Source organism: Aythya fuligula, chromosome 28 (assembly GCF_009819795.1).
Source record: "Aythya fuligula isolate bAytFul2 chromosome 28, bAytFul2.pri, whole genome shotgun sequence".
Classification (NCBI taxonomy): domain Eukaryota; kingdom Metazoa; phylum Chordata; class Aves; order Anseriformes; family Anatidae; genus Aythya; species Aythya fuligula.
Genome location: NC_045586.1, coordinates 656,041 through 679,818, shown reverse-complemented (window position 1 = coordinate 679,818; position 23,778 = coordinate 656,041). Strand labels below are relative to the sequence as shown.

The 23,778-nt window shown below is 66.6% G+C and overlaps 2 protein-coding genes across 3 annotated transcripts in view; both read right to left on the bottom strand.

Moving 5' to 3' along the window:
* GATAD2B (GATA zinc finger domain containing 2B) overlaps positions 1–10,858 on the bottom strand; it is a 33,017-nt gene extending 22,159 nt beyond the window's left edge. Inside the window, exon 1 of one of the 2 annotated variants that reach the window (XM_032204669.1) lies at positions 10,836–10,858. The gene's annotated coding sequence lies outside the window, so the exon portion shown is untranslated. Of the gene's footprint in view, positions 1–7,754; positions 7,792–10,835 lie in introns of those variants that run through there. The other variant, XM_032204670.1, reaches the window with a different exon arrangement.
* A 1,028-nt stretch (positions 10,859–11,886) lies between these two features.
* Positions 11,887–23,125, bottom strand: DENND4B (DENN domain containing 4B). Its single transcript, XM_032204273.1, has 27 exons — positions 23,083–23,125; positions 20,727–21,037; positions 20,396–20,648; positions 20,240–20,309; positions 19,750–19,919; positions 19,431–19,672; positions 19,273–19,339; positions 19,137–19,195; positions 18,898–19,042; positions 18,617–18,792; positions 17,936–18,036; positions 17,620–17,835; positions 16,719–16,864; positions 16,487–16,626; positions 16,287–16,410; positions 15,968–16,174; positions 15,750–15,878; positions 15,514–15,657; positions 15,268–15,436; positions 14,825–15,192; positions 14,617–14,724; positions 14,356–14,531; positions 13,288–13,654; positions 13,079–13,187; positions 12,830–12,995; positions 12,187–12,251; positions 11,887–12,075 (listed from the first exon to the last, which is right to left on the bottom strand). Exons 2-27 carry the CDS (start codon positions 21,023–21,025, stop codon positions 11,930–11,932), a joined length of 4,362 nt encoding a protein of 1,453 aa, XP_032060164.1. The 5' UTR covers positions 21,026–21,037; positions 23,083–23,125; the 3' UTR covers positions 11,887–11,929.
* Between the last annotated feature and the right edge of the window lie 653 nt (positions 23,126–23,778).

The following is a 23,778-nucleotide window of genomic DNA, read 5'->3' as shown; positions in this document are numbered from 1 at the left end:
ACGGGGTCTCGCCCCCATGGGTTTATGGAGCCCCCCGAGGCTATGCCATGGGGGCTCGGCTCTACACCCCGTGGCTCTAGGAAGGGGGAGCCCCGCTACGAGGCCAACAACAACTACAAAACGCCGGGAAGGAGGCGGACGGCACCAGGGATGGGCAGAGGATTGGGCACGGCTTCATCAAATCCAGAGGCACGAGCGCAGGCGGCGAAGGACGAGCACGGGGGCAGGGAGCAACCACCAGCCCGCGGGGACATCGCCACCACCACGGCTCGCTCGAGGGCACGGAGGAAGGCACTGAGGTCCCTCGGAGCCACGCACCAGCCTCATCTGGCCACCGAGCACCTGCCAGCCCCGGCAGCACGGCTGTTCCCAGCGGGTGGTGGCGGGGAGCTGCACCCTATGGGGACCCAACCATGTCCTGCGGGGCGAGAAGGGGAAGGCGGGTGCCCCGAGCCCAGCTCTCACCCTGCACGCCTTCACACCGACCCTTCGGCCCTCGCCGAAGCAAGCAGCAAGGACCTGCTGAGGCTGGGGCCTCGGTAAGGAATTAGGAGCACCCAGCACACCCAGCAGCTCCTCTGGAAGCAACACGGACAGAAACGACTCCCCTTGGTCCGGGTCCTGCTCTGTCGAGGTCCCCGGCTTTTGTACAACGCCCGACGAGGTTTCGAGCTCAGAAGCCAGACCCGGTACACTCCTGCACACCGACAGCAGGAACAGAAACCGTGGCCCCGCGCCTCTGCAAGCCGGAATGGAGAGCAAGAGAGATGAAGAGCCCGGCGTGAACGTGAGGCAGAGCCAGGCCTCTGAGGCTCACCGAGCACAAACATCTACTTGGACGGGTCCAGAAATCGGCTAAAAGCAGCTCTGGGGCAGATTTTTAAGCGCCCACCTCGTTGCAGGGCACGGGGCAGAAACCCACCGAGGACCGCACGCATAACGCGAGGGGTTGAAATAGCTCCTGAGCCGGGACCCTCCATTTTGGGCTGCAGATTGCAAAACGGCGCTAATCAAAGGTTAACGAGAGCGCCAGAGCAAATTTGAGGAGGCTTCCTGCGTGTCATTAGCATTAGCACTGCACCTCGTGGATTCGAGGAGCAGGCAGCAGTGACCGCCGCACGGATGACATCTTTGTCAAGCCAGCGCGCCCAGGTTGCGCTGCTTTTACACGCGGAAAGCACGATCAAATCATCCCCTAAAAATAAACCCATTCCGGAGCGCACAAATAACCATGGCATCTGCGATACCCAGCCACTATCGGCTGCTTCGTCAACCCAAGGGCTGCAGAGGAGCTGGTAATTAAAGCAGAGCTTCCACGCCACGCTCAGCGCCGGTACTATCTGAGCTCGCCTTTATTAGATAAAACGGAACAATTTAGTTTACAAATGGGGAAATAACTAATTAGGCTTTAATTACATGGTAGTTACCAGAGATTTATAAACTAATGAGGTGGTTGTCGGGGCCCCCCTCAGATTTATTTTTCGGGTGGTGCTTGCTCGAAGCGCGCGGGCCGAGCGCAGGGCAGCACCAAGCTCCTTCGGTGGCTTTCTCTGCCCGCAGCTCTTTCATTTTTTTTTTTTCCTTTTTTCCATTTTTTAGCACCGCTTCGCCCTTTTCCGAGCTCCTCACCTCCCTCCAGACCTTTCAGCGCTGTTTTAAGGCGCGAGGAGATGGGGCAGAGATCAAGCAGCTTCCCACAGCCGAGGGGCGGCCGGGACGCCTCGCATCCCTCCTCCCGCCCCATCCTTTATCGCGCAGCCGCGAGGCTTCTGAGAGATCTTTATGGCCGGGATGGGGAAAGGTACGGGTACAACATCACTGGACTATTCATTTAATTGAATTTTAGGGTCCTTTCATAAGGACCCATCCTCCGGGTGCTTCTATTTCCAGCATGAAAAGGCCTTTGACTAAATCTGCAAAAGTGCCAACAATAGCTGCTTTTATGCCGCTCCGTCTCCGAACCCAATTCATTATCTGCAGGTGATCCACGGCTGAGAAATCTCGCCCGCTCCCCGCCGGCTCTGCCGGGTGATTAGCCCAGAAGTCGCCGGCTCCTCTTCATTTACGCTTTCGCCGCGATTCTTGCAGGAGGGCCACAAAGGAGGGCTGGCAGGGGGCTGCGGCGCAACGAGCCTCGACGTTTTCCGAGGCAGCTCGTCGGGGAGGTAAGAGAGAGGTGGCCGAGCGGAGAAGCACCATGCGGTCACCCGGAGTTAATTTACGGGGACTCGGCCTTGGGCAGGGACTGGATGAAACCTTCCAGGGGCCTGGCAGGGCCCTGCACCCGCAGAGGGGCAGGGCGAGGGCTGGTGGCAGCCCAGAAGCACTGGGGATGCCGCCAGGACCCTGGCTTAGGAGGCAAGAGCAGAGGTGGAGGAGAAAAAGCTTCTGTTACAGCAACTGGAGCAAATTTTAAATTCAGTCCTGCCACAGACACAAGCTGGGGCTGGGAATTAAGAAGGAATCAAGTCAGTGGCTCAAAACAAGGGACGGGGCCACCAACAGACCGCTCCTCGCGCTGGATCTCCGGGCGATCAGGACCCAGCCGTGCCCTGGTGCTGCTGGCATCTGGAACTGATGCATCTGGGCACAGCCCTCCCCTCGTGGCTTTTCGGAAGGAAAACCCTGCTCCAGCAGGCTGCCAGCACAGCGCTGCTCCGCGTCGTGGCCAGGGACGTGGAAGGGCCCCGCGGGACGTCCTGCAGCAGCGGGCACGGGGTGCGCTCCCCCAGCCTCGTCCCCCCCTTGCTGCTTGCTCCCCACCTGCGCTCGCCCTGGGTCGTAAATCTGCCGCCCGAGCTGCCTCTTCCCTTCCAAAACAGAGGGACCCCGGAGCAAATCCCTTCCTCGTCGTGTTCCTTGGCCGTTTTTCCTTCCCTCTCATTAACTAATAGCAACCAGATGATCGTCACCAGCACGATGCAGCTTCAGACTCGCGCCGAGGACCCTGAGAAACATTTTGGTGAAACTGGAACACGATTACATGAGGAAAGGAGTGATTTGAGTTTTTTTGTGTTTTTTTTTTAAGAGACCTAAATTGCCATTCAAGATAACTTCAAAGCCTGCCAACCTCAACGTGAAGGAACTGGTTAAGTGGAAACAAGGCTCCCAGCAAGCTTACAGGGAGCAGAACAATGTTCAACAGGAAAAGAGGGCGAGCACAGCCCCAGCAGAACCCAGAGTCACTTTGTTTTCTGTGGGCTAGGCACAACCCACATGGCACCACCACTTTGCAGCCCAGGTTTGGGGCAGCCTCCTCTGAAATGACCAATTCTCTCCAAAACGCCACACAACCAAGATTTAACCGAGTCCTTCAGCCTGCTCAGAGCTGTCCAGCTCACCGGGGCGAGGTCCCCTCGCCCTGTGGCTTGTCACATCCATGGCAATTCCGGCAGCCTGGTGGCAGCGAGGACAACACGGAGGGGCTGCCCCGTAACGTCTCCATCACGGTGGGACCCCAGAGGTCCCATTTCCATCCCCGCCACAGCGTGTGGGGATCCGACCACGTCCACCAGCTGCCAGCCTCCAAGCACCGCTGGTTTCAGCAGGGCTCAGCGCTCAAACCCTCCCCTGGTGAGCCCACACCAAGGGCCTGGACACGTGGTGCCCAGAAGGACCCCAAAACCCCCCTCGGGGCTGGCCCTAAGACCCCCTCAGGGCCTTACAAGAGCTTCCTGACCGCTGCTCGCTCCGATTTACCCAACCACTCGCCCCGATTTACCCAACCCCGATGGAAGCGCGCTGCCCGAACACAGCCGAACATTTGGGAACAGTTGGGCCACAGAAATGAGTTCAGGGCCCCATCTTCTGCCAAAGCCACAAGCAGGGCTGGGGGCAGAGGGGTCCCCGTGGCACACGGCGCTGCCACCGAGCCAGGGCCACCCCGAGCGCTGCCGCACAGCCGCCGGTTTGGTGGAGCTGTGGCAGGGAGCACAAGAAGAAGCCACTGAAGGGCCGGAGCAGAATCACACTGCGCTGGTAGGTATTTAAAGCTGTCGAGTCTCCAAGATTAAATTAGAATCAGGGAACTTTAATAACGAGCAAGTTGAGGAGTGATTCATAGAAGGGGAAAGTGCGTTAGGTTTGGCCGCGTGCAGCAGCAAGGGACCAGTCCCAAGCAACCATTTTGAAACTCTCCAGAAGTCTGCATCTGTCTGATTGATTTCCTTTCACTCAAAAGTTCCTTTCTAAAACCAGAGATCTAGAGAGCCTCGTCTCCCTGCTGCTTACAGAGGTGAGTGAGGCCGTGCTCAGGCGCTTTTTGGGTGGCCCTGGCTGCGCCCTGTGCTGCCACCAGCCTGGGAAGCGCAGCAGGAGCCACGGGGCAGCCCCGCAGCCAGGACAGAGGGAGAAGGATCCATGTTTAGCCAAAACTTCAACACTTGGACCCAGAAAACCCCCTCTGGCTAAGCAGCAGGTCCCGCTGCTGACAGGGAAGGTGGCTCTCCCACCAAATATTGGAGATCTCTGCCGAAAGCACCGGATTGCCAGGGCGTGAGGCACGGAGGCACCGCAGGCGTCCGTCGCTGTCAGCCTTCGCCGTTTGTTTCTGGATATCCGCGTGCAGCTCCCAACGACAGCCCCAGAACACGAAACAGAAGTAGAGAAGATCCATTTGGCAATGGAAAAGAGTTTAAATGAAAAGCCGGGATGATAAAACCCCCCGAAACACTGCGATTGGCAGCACGTACAGGGCCTTCGAGGTGATGTCCCGTCTCCTCCCTGCCTCGACTGCTCTCAGCAGCACGGAGTTTCAGTTCTTTTGTCTTTCCGGAGTCTAAGTCAATTTTATTCTACTCAAACAGCGACTCTGCTGCAGACAAAAGGAGAAATGAAGACCCACTGCAGTGAAACTAGTTTTATAATTCATTAGAGTGAATTATCTTTCCTCTCGTACAAACTGCGTTAGGCGGCTGGGGGAAGAAAAAAAAAAAAGAGGAGCCGCGCAAACTGTTAAAGCCAGAACTTGTCAGCAGCGAAGATCTCGGCTGCGGGAGGATCTCAGGTTATCCATCTCACTTAACGTCTCCCGAACCCGAGACGCGATGGCAGGGGAGCGCCGAGCAAGATCTCACGCTCGCTCCGCACGCAGGATGGTAACGAGCGGGAGGAGGACGGGGAGCGGGAGCTGGCTCGAGCTCCGAAGCGCTCCCACCAGGCCCGACAGTTTGGGGGAAAAAGCGTCAACTTTAGTCTCAGGCAAGAGGCGTTTTAAGCACGGCGAGAACACGTCCTCCCTCCTCGCCGCTGAGCAGAGAGCTCGAAGGAGCTCGCTCCCATCTGCTGCATGGCTCAACTGGAAGGTTCTCGGGTGAAACAGGGAGGAGAAGAGGGGCGAGGAAGAGCCCGGCGAGGAAGAGCCCGGCGAGGAAGAGCCCGGCGAGGAAGAGCCCGGCGAGGAAGAGCTGGCCCCTCTCCTCTGCAGCCCCATTTTGGAGGCCGGGGAAGGCACCATGCAGAGGCAGCGTGTGCCGAGGGCTTCTTCTGTTCCCTTCCGCCGCCAATTGGCAAATATTTGGCTCCGTGCAGGTCTGGTGATAAAGATGCTATCGGAGCCCGGGATCCCAAAGCAGAGCTTCAGCTGGAGCCAAGGGCAGCGTTTCAGTGTTGTGTCTTCATGCCCCGAGCTGCCCTGCTCTGAGATAAGCACGGGCAGAGCCCCGCGCCGCCGGTCCGTGAGAGGGGAGACGAGCAGCAGGCAGCAGGGCCTTTTCCCAAGACAGCAGCCAGGTTCTGGTCGGGTCTGCTTCCAAAAAAACGTGATTCCTGCCTTCGATTTCCCAGATCTGGTGACGGTGAGGCCTGAGCCCAGGCTCCGATGCAAAACCAAGGGGCTGCGGGCGCTGGGGGCTCACCCCCGCCTCACAACTCGCCCCAGGAGCCCGAGCCCGGCAGCGATGCCACCACCACCCTCGCGGGGTCACAGGCACGGGGCAGCCCGGGGCAGGGCCGAGCAGGACCACGAGGAGCTGCCGCCCCCCTGCCCCCGGCTGCAGGCGCTGCTCTTCTGCCGCCGGTGCCCGGGAGGCAGCAGCGCGGGGCCGGAGGCAGGAGGCAGGAGGGAGGCTCCCACGGCGCGTGCGCCAGGCACCCCACCTACGGCCCGGCGCATTTGCATATTCAGCAGCAGCAGCAGCGATGTTTGCCTTTCAAGAAAAAGGCAGGAAAAACGCACGCAGGAGAAAGAGCTGCTGTGAGGACGCCAACTGCTGCCACGCCAACCCAGAGCCGCGAGGAAACGCGCGGCCGAGGGCAGCTGCTCCCCGGGCACCCTGATGCCACCGCGCCTCTCCTCCGTCCCCGCCGCTCTCAGCGCGGCCTGGAGCCCTCATTCCTCCGTCTTCCATCACAATCCTGGCGGTGTCTCAATGCCTTTCTGCCTCTCGCGACTCTCCCGGCCACCCCGGCACCTCGAGGAGCCAGGCCGGGCTCAGCGCCGCCGCCGTAGCGCTCGCCAGCCTCCCGCCTAGCACTGTGACCCCCAGATGGGAAAATTGCAGAGTTCGGCCCCAAAATAGGTGCTCAAACCTAGCCACCAGCACCCAAAAGCCCCACTAAAAGCCCGTGAAGCCATCCCGGCGTGCGGAGCTTGGCACCACCTACCTGGGAACGCCGCCGCCGGACGGCTTCGATCCGGAGCAGCACAAAATGGACGGGGCCGGGCAGAGCGGGCGCGGGAGCGAGGCGAGACGCTCGCTGCGCCGAGGCTGCGTGGAAAAAAGCCCCCGAGGCTCTTTATAGACTCCTCTGCGCCGTTCTTAGGTCTAATTTTAGAGAGGAGGCTTGGAAGCTCCTCTCCTCACACCCTCACATTTGTGTGGCACTCGAATTCCAACACAGATGCGAGTCTTCAGAAGGATTTCGGGCATATTCTGGATACCGCTACCGCCAGTAACCCGATCACGTTCCACGGCCAAGGACTGCCGTTGCCAAACGAATCGGGACCCGAAGTTTACCATTATCTCCCCTTTTTCAACACCATCTCCTAGGTAAACCCTTCTTTCCGAGGGCTGCTCAGCAGCGGCTAGAAACGAGGTGCCCCAATTGCAGGAAAACCAAGGAGGCCGGGGAGGGAGGGAGGGAGCCCGGCAGCAGCCCCCACGCGCCTTTCCCACGGACGGGGGAGCTTCCCGAGGGCTCCGCGTGCAGCAAATCAACTAAAAAGCACCTTGCAAACCTCACAGTGTCGAGAAGAGCAGCCCGAGATAACCGCTGGCTCCGATTCGAGAGCACAGGACAGAAGCAGGGGGCTGGGGAGTCACAACAAGGCAGCCCCCGGGTCTCAGGGCAGCGTTATCGGCGCGCGGGGCCGAGCTCTGCTGGGAAAGGCAGCTGCTGGCCGTGCGCCTCTGCACAGGGCTCGCTGCCCCCGTCCTGTGGGTCACACAGGGGAAAAACGAGCATCCAGCCCAAAACTGCTCCTTTTTTCCTAGGGACACAAGACCCCAAGGCCATTCCTTCGGATTTCTGGCACAGGAATGGGAGACAGCAGGGCCGAGGGATCCTCTGAGCACAAGGATCAGCCTCTGCCAGCCCCGTTAAGCAGGACGAGGCACCTCTCTTTGAGCACAGCGAGATTTCGAGTTTTCCTTTCAGCTTGAGGTCCAGAAAGGAACAGAAAAACGGTGCTGCCAGCCCCGCTACGCCACGCACAGCCCCAGCACCATGAGCACTGAGGAGCTCAGCGTGCTCCCCGCCAGCTCCCAGCCCTGAAGGTAAATGGGGACGGCTCCGTGTGCCCCAAAACCTCTCACCTCCTGCGTGCTGCTCGCGGCCAAACCCAGGCTCTTCTCCTCTCGATTCCCTGCAGAGAGCGAGGCTGAGGAGCAGGCGAGGGGCACCGCTGTGTTGGGGGCAGCGTCCGGGGAGACGCCGCAGCTCCGGGGCCGCGTTCCGGAACCTCGATGTCACTGAGGGGCTGAGCACGACCCCGAGGGGCTGAGCGCACGCTTAAAGCCCCAGCCGTGGGGTAATGCCCCTCAGCAACCCGCTCCAATTCCACCTCTACCAGTAAGGACGTGGCCGAAGGAGCCGCTCCCCACCTTGGTGGCCCGATGGATGCTGAGCAGCACCGCTCCCCGCTGTTCTTACTGCTTCTTGTTTTCTTTCCAAACAAAATTCCTTCAAAAAGACCCCAAAAAAAGCCCCCGAGGCTGCTCCCCGCTGTTGCCCATCACCTGCGGGGCTGAGGCAGCACCCCACCTTCATTAGCTCTGTTCCCTTAATGACTCATTTGCTAAGGCCCAGCCTGGTGTCCCCTGCCCCTGAGAGCCTTCACCAGGTTTTGGGCGAGCCGAATCGCCTCAATTCCCCCAAGCAGCCCCAAAGAAGCGGCCCCGAGCCTACCCCTAAGAGAGGAGGGGAGGAACGAGGAGCCGTTGCCCCACAGCTCACCACATTGCACCCAGCTGATGCAAACCAAGCTCAGGAGCGGCGAGAAACGCCTCAAGCCCACGTGCTGAGCAAAAGAAAAAAAAAAACCCTACAAACCAACCGGGCCACCAGAGGAAACCCCGGAGCCCCGGGCACAGCCCCGCACGGCTCCCCGCAAGCCCTGGGCTCGTTCAGGGCTCGCCGGCAGCCCCCGAGGAGCCGCGGGCTGGGGGAAGCGAAGGGATCCTCAAATTGCAGCCGCACGCCGCCTGCGCCGCCAGAAAACTTTCTGCTCCATCTTCCAGCGGCCGGTCCAACGCCGGGAGGCTGCAGCAGCATGTGGCACTGCCTGATAGGTTGAATTTGTCGGCGAGCGAGAGGTGGATAGCTTTACGCCGGGATTAGATTTATAGCCAATCTTTTTTTTTTTTTTTTTTTTTTTATATTTTTTTTTTTTTTTTTTTAAAAAACAGCAGCAGAAACATTTCGCCGCCGCGCCTCAGCCCCGGCGCGCTGTGCAGCCGCAGGTTCGGTGCCCCTCAGCCCCTTTTGCAGACAAAAAAAGAAGTCTCTCCCCGGATACAGCCGGTTGTAAAAAAAAAAAAAAAAAATGGGGATTTTTTTCCCCCCCTCCCACATCCCCAGTTCTCGTTATTGCCACCACGTTGCAGGAAGCCGAGAGCAGCCCTCACAAGCGAGCGGGGTGTGGGATGTGACACGCCGGGACGCAGCCCGGCCCTGCCAACCCCCCCCCCCCCGTTGGACATTTTGGGGTCGGAGAAGGGATGGCAGCCCAGAGAAATGATAATTAATAGGAAAAAGCAGTAAAAAGAGCCTCATCCGATCAGCTTCCCTCGAACACGAAGGGAGCAGCGAGGGACGAAAGGCTCCGAGGAAGCACACCTCGTTTCGAGCCCTGCACATCCCAGCGGCTCCTCGCCACCCCCTCGGGGGAAACCTCTGGCAGAGGAGCTTCAGGAGCAGCCCGGGCTCTGCTCCCATCACCGAGCACCCCTCCCGGTTCCCCCCCCCCCACCCCGTTCCTGGTTCCCGGAGCCCCGGAGGCGGCGGCGAGGCGCAAGGAGCCCGGCAGGCGTCTCGGAAGAGGAAGCGGGGCCCCGGCGGGCACGGGCAGAGCGCAGCCCTGCAAAGATGGATGCTCCCCGTCAGCCGCACGTCACGCTCGGTTCCGCGCCGCCTCGTGACCGGGAGAAGAGCCGAGGCTCAGCTCGCACCGAGCCCCCCGCCACCGGGCTCCCGGTGCCCAGCGGTGGGTGACGGCGGCTCCGGTGTGACCGGGAGGAGGATGAGGAGGAGGAGGAGGAGGAAGAAGCGAGCACGGGGGAGCCTCGAGGGGATCGGGCCCTGCTCCGCCACCGTGCCGCGGGCACGGAGCCAGCCGGGGGCACGCAGGGACCGAGCGGCACCGAGGAGCAGCCGGGCTGGGTAAAAGCTGCCCGAGAGCGAGGGACCGAGCCCAGCGGCTCCCGGTGCCCCGGGGGGAGCAGGAAGGGGACCGGGACCTGGGGGGGGGGGGAAGCCGAACCCCGGTTGGTTCCGTGCGGCCCCCGCCACCCGCACCCAGCCCCCCCCCCCCCCCCGAAGCCTCCCACTCCTGCTCCCTGCAGGGACTCAGCCCCCCCCCCCCCCCCCCCACCCTCCCCTCCCCCTCCGGCAGCCTCGAAAAAAATAAAATTAAAATAAAATTAAATAAAATAAAAAAAAGGAAAACCGACCCCAAAAGCCATTTGGGGGAGGGGAGGGGGGGGATCTCGGCGAGGCGGCGCAAGGGAATCAATCGGATCGCGGCCGTACCCTGTCCCCCCCCTCCCTTACACCGGAGGAACCCCCCCGGTGCCCCCCCCCATTCCCGGTGTCCCCCTCCCCGCCCCCCCCTCCTCCAGGCGCGTCCCGGAGCCGCGGGGCGAGGAAGGCCCCGGGGCTGCCCCCCCCCGGCCGCGCCCCGACGCCCACCCCGGGACTGGAGGGACCGGGGGCGGCTCCCGGGGCCCCCCCGCTCGGTGCGAGACCGGAGGGGGGCGGGGGGGAGGGGGGGGGTTCCCCGGTCGCGCCCCCCCCCCCCCCCCGCAGAAAAAGAACGGGGGGGGGGCGGGGAGGGGGTGCGGGGACCGGGGGGAGGCGGGGGGGGGGAGGGGCACCCCGGGGGGGGGTTGGGGCACCCCGGGGGGGGCTCCTCCCGCTGCCGCCCCCCCCCCCCTCCCGGTGGCGGTACCGGGGGGCGGGTCCCGGCTCCCCCAGCCCCGCCCCAACCCGGGCCCGGGCCCCGGTTCCCGGTGGGGAGCAGCAAGGAGCTGCCCCTCCCCCCCCATCCCCCCCCCACCTCCCCCTCAGGGCCGCCCCCTCCCGGTGCCCCCTCCCCCTCCCGGTGCCGGTCCCGGTGCCCCCCGCGGCCCCTCCCCGGTGCCCCCCCCCGCTGCCGGTGCCCCCCCCCCCGGCCTCACCTGGCGCCGCCCCGGGGCTGCGGGGCCGAGCGGGGCCGGGCCGGGCCGTGCCGGGCGGAGCAGACGCGGCGCCGCCGCCAGCAGCCGCCGCGGAGCGCAGCCGGCACCACCACAAACAATGCCGCTGATTGGGCAGCGGCCCCGCCGCGCTCGCCCCGCCTCCCGACCCCAGCGACGACGCCCATTGGCGCGGCGCGGTGAAAGACGGGGAAGCCGGCCAATAAGGAGCGGAGGGCGGCGCGGAGAACCCGCCCGGCGCTTCTCACTGGCCGGCGGGGGCGGCGATTGGCAGGCAGGGAGACCAATGGGGTGGCGGCGAGCTTCCCCGCGGGGCGCCTTTAATGGGTCCCGGAGCCTGCACATCCGGGCACTCCGCCGGCCGCCTCCAGTGGCGGCGGGCGCAGCCCCCGCCCCCCCCCGCTCCCCGCGGCCTTTCGGCCCACGGCGGCCGCCGTACGGCCCGCGGGGCCCACGTGGCGCCGCCCGCACGTGCCCGCCGCGACGCCGGGGGGGGGCCCGGGCCCGGTAACGGGGCTGAGCCGCGCCCCCCCCACGCATCCCCGCCCCCCCCTCCCCGCCCCCGGCCCGCCCGGGCCCCGGCGCCAGGCCCCGGAGGCGCGGGGCCTCCGCTAGGCCTCAAGATGGCCGCCGGGCGGCGACGCTCTGGCTCGGCGGTGCTCGTCTCTATGGTACCGCCGGGCCTCACGGTACCGGGACCCCCCCCCCAAAATAAAATAAAAATAAAATAAAAATTAAATTAAATTAAATAAAGGCGGCGTTGGAGGCAGGCGGAGAAAATACTGAAGCGGCTTTATTTACACAGCCGGGCCCCGCGGGGCGCCGTATTGCACAGTGCGAGGGCGGCCCCCCCCCCGCCCCGGGACACCCCCCCCCCAAAAACCGGCCCTGAGGGGGGCTGGGGGGGGGCTGCCAGCCTGGGGGGGGGGCAATAAATAAATAAAAATATTTTAACGCGGATGTACAAAACCTGCTTTGGGGGGGAGAGGGGGGAGCGCGGTGCCACCCCCCCCCATCCAGCCCCATAAATTGGGGGGGGGCTGCGGGGCCGGATCGTGCCCCCCCCCCCCCCGGCCCTAACACTCCAGGGTGGCCCCGAAGCTCTTGCGGCAGTCGATGGCTTTGGAGCTGGGGGGCTGCGCCCGCCGCCGCCGCAGCTCCTCCTTGCCCAGGCTGCCCGCCAGCTTGGCGTAGGCCGACTTGTACTTCTTGTCGAAGGCGGCTGCGGGGACGGGGGGGGGACAAGGGGGGGGTCAGCACGGTCACGGCCCCCCCAGGACCCTCCTTGACCCCCCCCAGGACCATCCCTGACCCCTCCCATATCGCCCCGTACCGATGTCCGTGTGCTCCCGGCCCAGTGCTGCCAGCATCAGGAAGAGGATCTCCCGGTAGATGCTCCTGGGGGGGGGCAGAGAGGTGAGGGGGCGGCATGCAGCCCCCCCGGGGGGGGTAGGATCAAGGGGGGGGTGTTTAGGGTCAGGGGGAGTGTTAGGGTCGAGGGGGGCGTGTTTAGGATCAACAGGGGGTGTTTAGGATCGAGGGGGGGGTTAGGGTCGAGGGGGGGGATTAGGATCAAGGGGGGGAGGTAGGATCAAGGGGGGTGTTTAAGATCGGGGGGGGTAGGGTCAAGGGGGATTGTTTAGGATCAAGGGGGGTGTTTGGGATTGGGGGGAGGTTAAGATTGAGGGGGGGGGTTAAGGTCGTGAGGGTGTTAGGATCAAAGGGGGGGTGTTTAGGGTCGAAGGGGGGCGTTAGGGTTGAGGGGGGGTGTTTAGGATCGAGTTGGGGGTAGGGCTGAGGGGGGGGATTAGGATCAAGGGGGGGTGTTTAGGATTGGGGGGGTGTTTAGGGTCAAGGGGGAGGGTTAGGATCAGGGGGGTGTTTAGGGTCAAGAGGGGGGTTAGGATCAAGAGGGAGGTAGGATCGAGGGGGGGTATTTAGGGTCGAGGAGGGGATTTAGGGTCGAGGGGGGGTACCTCTGCGTGTGCCGGGGGCCGCCGTGCGCGGGCGGCGTGTCGAGGAAGAGCGCGATGGCCTTGTGCACCTCGCTCAGCCCCACGTGCCGCAGCACAGCCTCCAGGAAGGCGAGCGAGAAGGGGTGCTCGCGCTGCTGCCAGGCCTGCAGGCGGCCGGGGACGTTACCTGGAGGGGGGGGCGGCAGGTCAGGGCGATGGGGGCGGCACCCCCCGACTCACCCTGACCCCCCCTGAAATAAAACAACTCACTGTGAAACCTCCAGAGCACGTAGAGCGGGGGGACGCTGTCGGGCTCGGGGACGAGGACGTCCCACAGCAAGCGCACCCCCACCGTGGTGGCGGCATCGGGCGGCTGCACCTACAGGACACAGCAGTGGGCACGGGGCCGGGCAGGACCCCCCCCCAAATTCCCCAAACCCCCCCTACAAGTCCCCATTACCTGTGGGGGGGGCCGCCACGTGCTGGGAGCCCAGCAGCAGCCGCGGCAGGTTACTGGGCAGCCCCAGGCGCTGGAAATACCAGAGCAGGTTCCAGTAGAGGATGGGGTGGCTGTCCACCAGCGCCGCCTGCGCCAGGCACTCGCTGCCCTCGTTCTCCACCAGGCTCTCCAGCTCCTTGCGCAGCACCAGCGGGCTCAGGTAGGCGAAGGCCACCCGCTCCTGCCGCCGCGGAGGGCCCCGCGCCGCCCGCTCCTCGCAGCCGTTGCACAGCCCTGGCGGCGGCCCCGGTTCGGGCTCGGCCTCGTCCAGCGCCAGGCAGCGGTGGCGGTCGCTGAGCACCGGGCCCTGTGCGGCCGGGGTGGGCACGGAGCCGTCCTCGGGCCCGCTGAGCGGGGAAAAGGGGGTTAGGGGGGTTAGGGGGGTTAGGGGGGGCAATGGTGGGGTGGGGAGGGGATGGGGTGGGTGCACGGGGGTGGGTGGCGGAGGAGGGGAGGGCAGGGGACGGCAGGGATGGACAGGGGACACTGGGAATGGACGGGGGGACAGACAGGGGACACCAGGGAAGGACAGGGGACATCAGGGATGGACAGGGGACACCAGGGATGGACGGGACAGACAGGGGACACTAGGGAAGGACAGGGGACTTCAGGGACAGAGAGGGGATACCAGAGATGGACAGGGGACACCAGGGACGGACGGGGACACCAGGGATGAACAGTGGACACCAGAGGATGGAAGGACAGGGGACACCAGGAATGAGTAGGGGACACTAGGGATGGCCAGAGGGACAGACAGGGGACACCAGGGACGGACAGGGGACTTCGGGGATGGGTAGGGGACACAAGAGATGGACAGGGGACACCAGGGACAGGCAGGAGACAGCAGGGATGGACAGGGGACACCAGAGGATGGAAGGACAGGGGACACCAGGGTCAGATGGGGCCATTGGGCCAGCAGAGGGGATGGTGGGTAGGGACACCGGGTACAAAGAAGGGACACAATAGGGCCGCAGAGCATTTTCCCCAGAAGATGGCAGGACAGGGGCCACCGAGGACACAAGGACCACCAAGGACACGGGGTGCCCACCTGGGGGCCTGCTGGAAGTCCAGGATCTCGATGCTGAGGAAGGGCACGAAGGCGCGGTCGCAGAAGGGGCAGGTGGTGTTGAGGTTGGAGTCGTCCGAGGTCCAGCCCGCCATCACCTCCTCGTCGTACACCAGCGAGCCGCAGCCCTGGCACCGCGAGCAGCTGGACAGCAGCACCTGGGGGCACCGCCGGCACCGTCAGCCCCCCCACGGACCCCCGGCCGAGCCCCTCACCCTCCTAGCACCCAGCCCCCATGCTCACCTCCACGGCGGGGGGCTCCTGCGCCACATCCCCGGGGGGCTCCGCGGCTTTGTGGCTGCCCAAAGACGTCTCCGAGAAGTCGAACTCGCTGCCCAGGGAGACGGAGCTCTGCGGGGACACACGGGGACAGGGGCACAGCCGTGCCAACACCGGGACAACGGGGCCACCGCCGCACCCCAACACCAGCCCGGAGGGGGGGGGGGGGTACCTCGGATGCGGTGGACTCGGGGCGCTCCCGGGGGTGCAGCAGGGTGTCCATGGGGCTGCGGCGCTGGGGGGGGTCCCGGTCCCGCTGCTCGGTGCCGCCGCCATCCCGGGGGCCACCGTGGCCCTCGGCAGTGTGCCGGGGTGAGGGTCGCTTGCCGGGGGACAGCAGCTGCTGCAGCTTGGCCGCCAGCCCCCGCCGCGGCGTGCCCACGCTCTCCGCGTCCCGCCGGCCCCCGCTGGGTGCCCCCCCTTCATCCGCCCGCTCGCTCTCGTCCGTGGCAAAGCTGACGTCCGACAGGCTGCCCTCGGCCGAGGCGGGGGCCGTGTCCCGCACCCGGGGGGGCTCCGGCGCACCCAGGGCTCGCAGCACTGCGGGGGGCAGAGGGGGCGGTGGAGGGGTCCGGGCCCCCCCCAGCGCCCCTTGCCCGGCCCGGCCCCACTCACTCTGTCCGACGCCGGCTTCCAAAGTGGTGGTTTCGGCGCGGGGGAAGCTGAGGCTGCCGCTCTTCACCAGCTGGGGGGCCGCGGGGGGGTCCCGCAGGCTGCGGCCGGCCCAGGTGGTTTGGCGCTGCAGGGCGGCGCGGGGCCGGGGGGGCGCGGGGGGCTCCTGGAGCTCTGCACGGGGACAAGGAGGGGGTGGCAGCGGGGGTGACAACCCTGTCGCTATCCTGTCCCCCCCCCCAGTTCCACGCCCCCCCCCAGCTCACCTGCCTGCCTCTGCCGCTGCCGCAGGGGCTGCCGAAACTGCGCCGCCCCCAGCACCACGTTGCGCAGCTTGGCCCAGCGCAGCCGCCCCCCCTGGGTGCTGGCCGGCCACTTGCTCTCCAGCACCGCCTGCCACGGGGACGGAGGGGGGACACGGGGACACGGTCAGGACCCGGGAGGGCCCCCTCGGTGCCCCCGCGGTGCCCCCCCCGTGCTGTCACCTTGTTGTAGTATCCGTAGGTGATGGTGTTGGGGACGATGCCGGCGCGCTTCATCTCCAGCAGCACCCGCACCGACAGCACGGGCTCGCCGTACTGCCCGCACAGCTGCATCAGGATGCGGTAGCAGACCTGGGGGGCAGGCGTGGGGGGGTCAGAAGCAGCCCACCCCTCCACACACCCCCTAAATCCTCGTCCCTGCAACGTGGGGGGGTGCCTACCTCGTCGGGCAGCACCACCTTGTGCGTCTCCATCTTGCGCAGCACCTCGTAGGCCAGCTGCAGCGCCCGCACCTTGGAGGGGGCGGCGCGCACGTGGGTGGGCAGGTAGATGAACCACAGCCCGTAGCAGTGCCCCAGCAGGCACTTGGCCCACATGTCGGGCACCCCGAAGTACTTCTGCGCCACGCGCTGCGCCACCTTCATCTCCTGGGTGAGGGAAGAGGGCGGGTGAGTGTCCCCTGGCCCCCTCCCCGGTGGTGCCGAGCCCCCCGGGGGCACGGCGCTGAGCGCGGTGAGCTCGTGGCACCGCCGACCCCACCTGCTTGGTGCGGCGTGGGGCCGGGCTGCTGGGCGCACTGCTCCGTGCCTGGCACAGCTGTGCCATCAGCAGGTCCTGCGCGGGCTCCAGCAGCTCGGGGCGCAGCGTGGGGAAGCCGTCGTAGCTGGGGGGGGGGGCACAGCTCAGTGGGGTTTTGGGGGGTTTTGGGGGGTTTTAGGGGGTCTTGGGGGGGGTCTCACCAGTAGGAGGCGGGCAGCTCGCTGCCGTCGGGGGCGGTGGGCTCCTCGGGGGGCATGATGAAGACGGTGTGCTCGCTGCCGTGCGAGTCGTCCAGCTCCATCAGGGGGACGTCCTCCGGCTTCTCCAGCTCCACCTGCACCTGGGGAGGGGGCGGCGGCGTCACCGCGGGCTGCAACCCCCCCCCACCACCAACCTCCCACCTCCCCCCCGGGACCCCCTGCCGGGCCCCACCTTGTCCACGCAGCTGTCGAAGAACTCGAGGCAGGTGTAGCGGTCGCTGGCGAAGGAGCAGTCCTCGATGAACTGCGTGAAGAGCTGCGTGCGCAGCAGCTGCCCGTAGAACTTCTGGTAGGCCCGATCCCGAGACTTCAGGAAGCCTGGGGGGAGCACCCCAGGGAGGGGCAGTGGGGTCAGGGCTGTCCTGACACCCCACCTGGACCCCCAAAATGCCCCTTGCCCCCCCAGATCCCTGCCAAGCTCTCCAGCCCCCCACCAACCCCCCCAGATGCCCACCAGTCCCTCCGGACCCTCACCGACTTCTCCAGCTCGCAGCCACCTCCTCCAGGTCCCCTCCGAGCCCCCCAGACCCCAACCAACCCCTCCAGACCCCCCTCAACTCCTCCAGACCCCCACCAAGCCCCCAGACCCCCACCAACATGTCCAGACTCCCACTGAACCCCCCCAAGGCCCCCCACCAACCTCTCCGGAGACCCCCACCAACCCCTCTAGATCCCCACCAAGCCCTCCAGACCCCCACCAAGCCCCCCAGGATGCTTCTCATCCCCCCAAGACCCCACCAAGCCCCCCAAACATGCCCCTCATCGCCTCCAGACCCCCACCAAGTTCCCCAAAAATGTCCCTCATCCCCTCCAGACCCTCACCAAACCCCATAAAGATGCCCCTCAGCCCCTCCAGACCCCCCCTGAGCCCCCCAAACATGCCCCCCATCCCCTCCAAACCCCCACCAAGCCCCCCAGGATGCCCCCCATCCCCTCCAGACCCCCACCGAGCCCCCCCAGGATGCTCCTCATCCCCCTCAGACCCCCACCGAGCCCCCCAGGACTCCCCTCCAAACCCCCCCCCACCGACCCCTCCACCTCCCCCCTTTTCCCCCCCCCAGCCCCGCGCCCACCCTGCAGCAGGAAGAGGCTGGCGGTCTCGCGGCTCTTCTCGGGGGGCGCGGGGGCGATGGGCTGCAGGAAGGAGCGGTAGCCCTTGAGCAGGCAGGCCATGAAGCGCAGGAAGGCCGCGCGGATCTCCAGCTCCAGCTGCTTGCGCCGCCCGTACACCAGGTCGTAGTCGGTCAGCAGGAACTCCAGCGACGCCTCCTCCACCGGCTTGTTGTACACTGCGGGGGGGTGGGGGGACACACGTAGGTGCCAGCCCCCCCCGGGTGAGGCCCAGCGCCCCCCACCCGAATGTGTGTCCCCCCCCGTGTCCCCGCTCACTCTCGTGCAGCTGCTGGGACAGGCTGTGCAGCGAGGCCAGCAGCACCTTGCAGGGCCGGCGGGGCAGCGCCCGTGGGGACAGCAGCTTGCGCTCCTCGCTCCTGGGGGGGGACAGAGTGGGGGGCAGCATCGCCACACACCCCCCACCCAGTGCCCGGCACCCCCAGCACCCCGTTGTCCCAATGACCCCGGCACCCCAACACCCTGGCAGCCCGGCAGAGGGCTCAGCACCCCCCAGCCTCCCCTGACACCCCCAGCACCTCCACAACCTGGCACCCCCGGCACCCCAAAAACTAGTACCCCAACAACCCCAGCACCCCCAGCACCCCAACAAATAGCACCCCAGCACCCCAAAAACTGGCACCCCTACACCGCCCAGCACCCCTAGCACCCTAGCACCCCATCAGCCCCAGCACCCCAATACCCTCAGCACCCCAAAAAATAGCACCCCAAAAACTGGCACCTTACACTCCCCAGCACCCCAACAGCCCCAGCACTCCAGCACCCCATCAGCCCCAGCACCACAAAACCCCAGCACTCAGCACCCCAAAACCCCCAGCATACCAACACCCCCATTTCCCCAAGCACCGCAGCACCCCAAAACCCCATCCCCCAGCACCCCCATCCCCCTCCCCAACCCTGTGGACCCCCCCCTCCCCAGCCACGGCCGCCACCGCTCACTGGAAGATGTTGTTGGTGTCCAGGTCGACGAAGATGACGTCCTTGGGGGGCTCGTGGAGGTCGAAGTAGCTGGAGTGGATGCCTACAACGAAGGGCACGGGGGCACTCAGCACGTCAGCCAGCGCCAGCGGGCACAGCGGGATGTAGGGGCACTGCCAGCGCAGGGGGAAGATCATCTGGGGACAGGACAGGGCGGTCAGCGCGGCGCCACGGGGGGCACGGCGCGGCCGGCGACACCAGACCCCCCCCCACGCACCCCCCCAATAACCCCCGGCACTCACCGAGACCAGGGCTTCGCCCACGCTGGTGAGCACGTCGGGGCGCAGCGAGTGGATGAGGAGCTTCTGCTCGGTCAGCACGGCCACCAGCAGCGTCACCGCGTTGTCGGCACCCAGGTTCTGCAGCAGCGTCAGGAAGCTGGCCCCGCTGCGGGGACGGGGACGGGGACGCGTCACCAGGGTGTCCCCGGGGGTCCCCCGCCACCTCCCCAGCCCCCCACAACCTCCACGGCTGTCCCCACCTGAGCGGCAGCGGGGAGGACACGGGCTGGCACAGCAGCAGGTTGTCGTACGGGGACATCTGTGGGGACAAAGGGGGGGACACGGTGAGCTGGGAACGCGCCGGGCACCGCGGGGCGCACGGGGACGGCGACGCACCTGCACCAGGATGCGCGGGCGCTGCGGGGACGGGAAGGGGACGTTGTGCATGAAGTGCGAGATGTGCCTGCAAGGGGGGGGACACCAGGGCGGCCGGTGGGCGACGGGGTGGCACCGGGGGTCCGCGGGGCCACCTCCCCGCCCTGCCCGGCGCTCACGTCTCCAGGGGCAGCACGTGGGGCCCCGAGATGGAGTAGCGGTAGATGAACATGAGGAACTTGCGGAAGACGTCGAAGAAGGGCCAGTGGGAGAGGACGCAGATGCTCTTGCGGGTCTGCACCGAGCGGCCGCCGATGGGTCTGCGGTCCACCACGCTCAGCAGCCCCAGCCGCAGCCGCTGCTTCTCCGACAGCCGCTCGCGGGCGAAGGCTTCGTGGAACTGGATGGCGGCCCCGTAGACCTGCACGCCGAGGGGACGGGGAGGTCAGGGTGCGACCCCCTCCCCGACGCCCACCCAGCCCCGGATCCCCTCCTCACCTTGTCGCCCGAGGCGCCGGTCAGCACGAAGGTGGAGAAGACGGGCAGGGGGTACTTGGTGTCGGCCGGCCAGCTCTCGATGGTGGCCCCCATGGGCAGGCAGAAGACGGGCACGGACTCGGGCAGCGGGAAGGACTCGCTGTCCTGCTCGGGGTAGCGCCCCAGCAGCCCTGCGCCGGCACAAGGATGGTGCTGCAGAGGGGGTCCCCTCTCCCCGCGCGCACGGAGGGGCAGCAGGGCAGCGAGGTGCTGCTGAGTGAGGCTAACGGCCATAAATTGAATGAATCTTCCCCAAATTGAGGCTGTTTCGCCTGTGGTGGTGGCCGGGGACCACCTCCCACCCTCACCTCCACCCAAACCTTTCCCATCCCCACCTCATCAAGAAGCATGAGAGCGGTTAGGTGGCGAAGGCGAAGCCACCACCAGCTCCCACATAAGCCCGTGACCCTCAAATCCCCAGTAAACCCCCCCAGCCCGCAGCCCCCCCTACCTGCTTCGTACACCAGCGTGTTGGCCTTGGCCATGGCGATCTTGTAGCACAGGAACAAGGCCGGGCCCCACTGCAAGGAGAGAGCGCGGCGGGTGAGCGCGGGCGGCATCCCACCGGGGAAAATAGGAGGGGAGGGGTCCCACATCCCGCGCCCACCATGCTGGTGTTGAGGTTCTTGTCCACGCGGCAGAAGGTGTGCGGGGTGCTCTCGCCCTTGCTGGGCATGATGAGGCAGATGTCGGTCACCCCCAGCGCGTTGTGGCCCTGGGGCTCGGCCGCCCGGCGGTACACCAGGAAGGTTCGCTGGTGCCCCGGGCCCCCCGAGTTGAGGTTGGCCGAGCGGCTGTAGGGCGTCGTGTCCAGGATGGTGTAGCCCGGCTTGGGACGGTCCTTCCCCTCGTAGTGCACCCTGCGGAGAGAGGGGGCGGTGAGAGGGAGCCGGGGGAGAGCTCGGGGACCCCCCCCCCGGGGGGGCGCGGGGACGCACCCCAGCTCGATGAGGGGCAGCTTGTCCCGGCCCCGCTTGTAGCAGATGAACATCTGGGGGTTGTTGAGCAGCCCGGCGTTGAGGTCCACGGGGTGCCCCGAGGTGGTGGTCTCGATGCAGGTGAAGCCGTGCGGCACCTCCTCGCCCTGCGAGCGGATGATGACGGCCACGTCGGTGATGGGCTCGCTGGGCCGGGCCGGGCGCTGCTGCTGGGTCTCGTCCTCCAGCGGCCGCGAGGCGTCCGTCAGGCCGGCCACCACGAAGTAGTCCACCAGCTGCGGGGGCTTCTCGTCCGACATGGCTCACGGCATCTGCGGGCGGGCGGCGGGCAGCGGCACGGCTCGCACCCGGACCCCCGCCCTGCCCGAGGGACCCGCTGGTGCCGTGGGGAGCCCCCCCCACCCCTCGGCCGCGGGGCACGCGGGTGGCGGAGCTGACGGGGCGAAAGCGCCGGGGACGGGAAGGGAGGAGGCTTCCTGTTTGCCGGTCACGCTGCGCCGCGAGGGGACGGGGAAGCTGGCACCGACGGAGGGGCTGGGGCCGTGCCCCCACCCCGAGCACAGCGGGACGCCCGGCACACGGAGATGGGGGTCCCGAGGGGCGGTGGCGCAGCCCCCCCGAGGCTGGGAGCTGGTCCCCACGTCCCCACGCTCGCCCCGGGGTGGCTCGTGCGCCGCGCTGCGTAGGGTGGCTGGAAAGGGGAAGGAAGCGGGCGACGAAGCTCTGAGCTGTGGGGCTGTCACCGTGGGGGGGCCACGCGGCACCGGGGTGTGACACCGGGCAACAGGAGCAGTCCCAGCCCCGCACACGCACACCCGGAGCAGGAACCGGAGCAGCCACCGCATCCCCATAGGACCCGCGACCCCAGGGCAGGGGGTCCGAGGACACCCCATTAACCGGGGGGGGGGCACAACCAGCATCCCCTGCATGGGCAAGGGGCGGCCCGGCCCTGTCCCCATCCCTGTCCCCGGGACCCTGGGGACCTTGGGGACCCCGAACCCGCCGGCTGCCGCCCGGGTATTTTTAGCCCAGCGCCGCGTGATGACGGCCGGGCTGCGGCGACGCAGGCTGCCTCCCGATTTAATCTCCTGCAGCTCGGCTCAGTGGGGAGGAATCGGCCATTGAGGGCACGGGGACCATGCCCCCCATCGCAGCCCACCCACCCCACAGCAGGGCACCCCGCTGAGAGCCCGCAGGAGACACCGGGGGCCCCAATCCCGGGGTCTCCCAGCCCCGAGGGACCCCCAGAGCCCCGGGGCAGGACCCGGCCTCTGCCAGGGGGGAGCCTGCCCCATGGGGCGTGGGGACCCTGCCCCCCTGTGTGCCCTCTGCCCCACAGCGTGTCCTTTACCCCATGGGGCCGGCAGGGTTGCAGCACGCCCCACGGCTGCCCCATGCCAGGCAGCCTCCCTGCACCTGCCTCGGGCTGGGAACAGTGGGATGGAAACGGGGCATTGGGAAACCAACGCGCCCTGACAGCCCTACACACCCCACAGCAGGCCCTATGCACCCCGTAGCAGGCTCTGTGCATCCCACAGCTGCCCCTATACACCTGTAGCAAGCCCTGTGCACCCACGGCAGGCCCTATGGACCTTTTGACAGGCTCTGTGCACCCCACAGCTGCCCCTATGTCCCCACAGCAGGCCCTACAGACCCCACTATGCCCCCTGCAGCACGCTCTGTGCACCCCACAGCTGCCCCCATACATCCATAGCAGACCCTATGCATCCACAGCCAGCCCCTTGGACCCCTCAGCGGACCCTGTGCACCCCCAGCTGCCCCCCTGCACCCATGGCAGGCCCTACGGACCCCATAGCAGGCCCTACAGCCCCCTGAGCTGCCCCTCTGCACCCCAGTGCAAGCCCTGTGCACCCACAGCCAGCCCCATGGACCCTATAGCAGGCCGTATAGCACCCCACAGCAGGCCCTATAGCACCCTATAGCAGGCCCTATAGCCCCCTGGCAGACCCTACAGACCCCCCAGCGGGCCCTATGCACCCCATACCAGTCCCTATAACCGCCTGGTAGGCCCTACAGACCCCATAGCAGACCCTATAGCCCCATAGCAGCCCCTACAGACCCCACAGCAGGCACTACAGCCCCCCATAGCGGACCCTACAGCCCCCTGGCAGCCCCTACAGCCCCCCGGCAGCCCCCCCAGACCCCATAGCAGCCCCTATGCACCCCATAGCAGGCCCCACGCCCCCCCCAGCGGGCCCTACACCCCCTATAGAGCCCCGCGCCCCCCAACATCCCCCGTGCCCCCCAGCGCCGCCCCCACGGCCCCCGGGGCAGCCCCCCCAAGGGCCCGGTGCCCCCTCCCCGGGTCCCCTCCCGGGGCCCCCCCCCCCGGTACCTGCGGGCCGGGCCGGGGCCGCCGCGCTCCAACCGGGGCCGTTATCGCCGCCCGGCCCCGCCGCCGCCGCCACCGGCACCTGCCGGCCGGGAGGACGATCTGCAGCCGCCGGGACCCCCCCCCCCGGAACGGGGAACCGGGACCCCCCCCCCCAAGGAGCCCCGGGAACCCTCCGCCCCCCGCCGGGGTCCCAAAGGCGGCAGAAAGCTCCTGGGGATCCCCCTCGGGACGCAATGACCCTAAAGGTGCCAGGGCCCCCCCCGTACCCTAAAAGTGAGGGGACACCCCCAGACCTCCCCCGGACACTCATGGGACACCCCCGGCACCCCAAAACCTCATAGGACACCCCCAGGCCCCCACGGACCCCCTAAAACTCATAGGACACCCCCAGCACAGCCCCGGCACCCCAAAACCTCATGGGACACCCCCCAGCCCCCCCAAGCCCCAAAACTCATAGGACACCCCCAGCACCCCAAAAAAACTCCCTGGAACCCCCAGCCCCACCCCCCCAAAACCCAAAGCACCCAGGAGCCCCAAAACTGCCAGGATGCTCCCAGGTCCCCCCCCCCCCAGCACCCCAAAACTGCCAAGATTCCCCCCCCCTTCTGGACACCCACAAAGTTGCCAAAATCCTTCCCCCAAACACCCCCAAAATCGCCAGGAGTGCCCCCACCAACCCTGCCCCCCCCAGCACCC

Coding starts and splice junctions, on each gene's coding strand:
- DENND4B (XM_032204273.1), bottom strand. CDS start 21,025: ATGTCGGACGAGAAGCCCCCGCAGCTGGTGGACTACTTCGTGGTGGCC. Junction 16,627..16,718: donor TCGACAGCTGCGTGGACAAG/GTGGGGCCCGGC, acceptor CCCCCTCCCCAG/GTGCAGGTGGAGCTGGAGAA. Junction 12,996..13,078: donor CGTGCTCTGGAGGTTTCACA/GTGAGTTGTTTT, acceptor CCCCCCCTCCAG/GTAACGTCCCCGGCCGCCTG.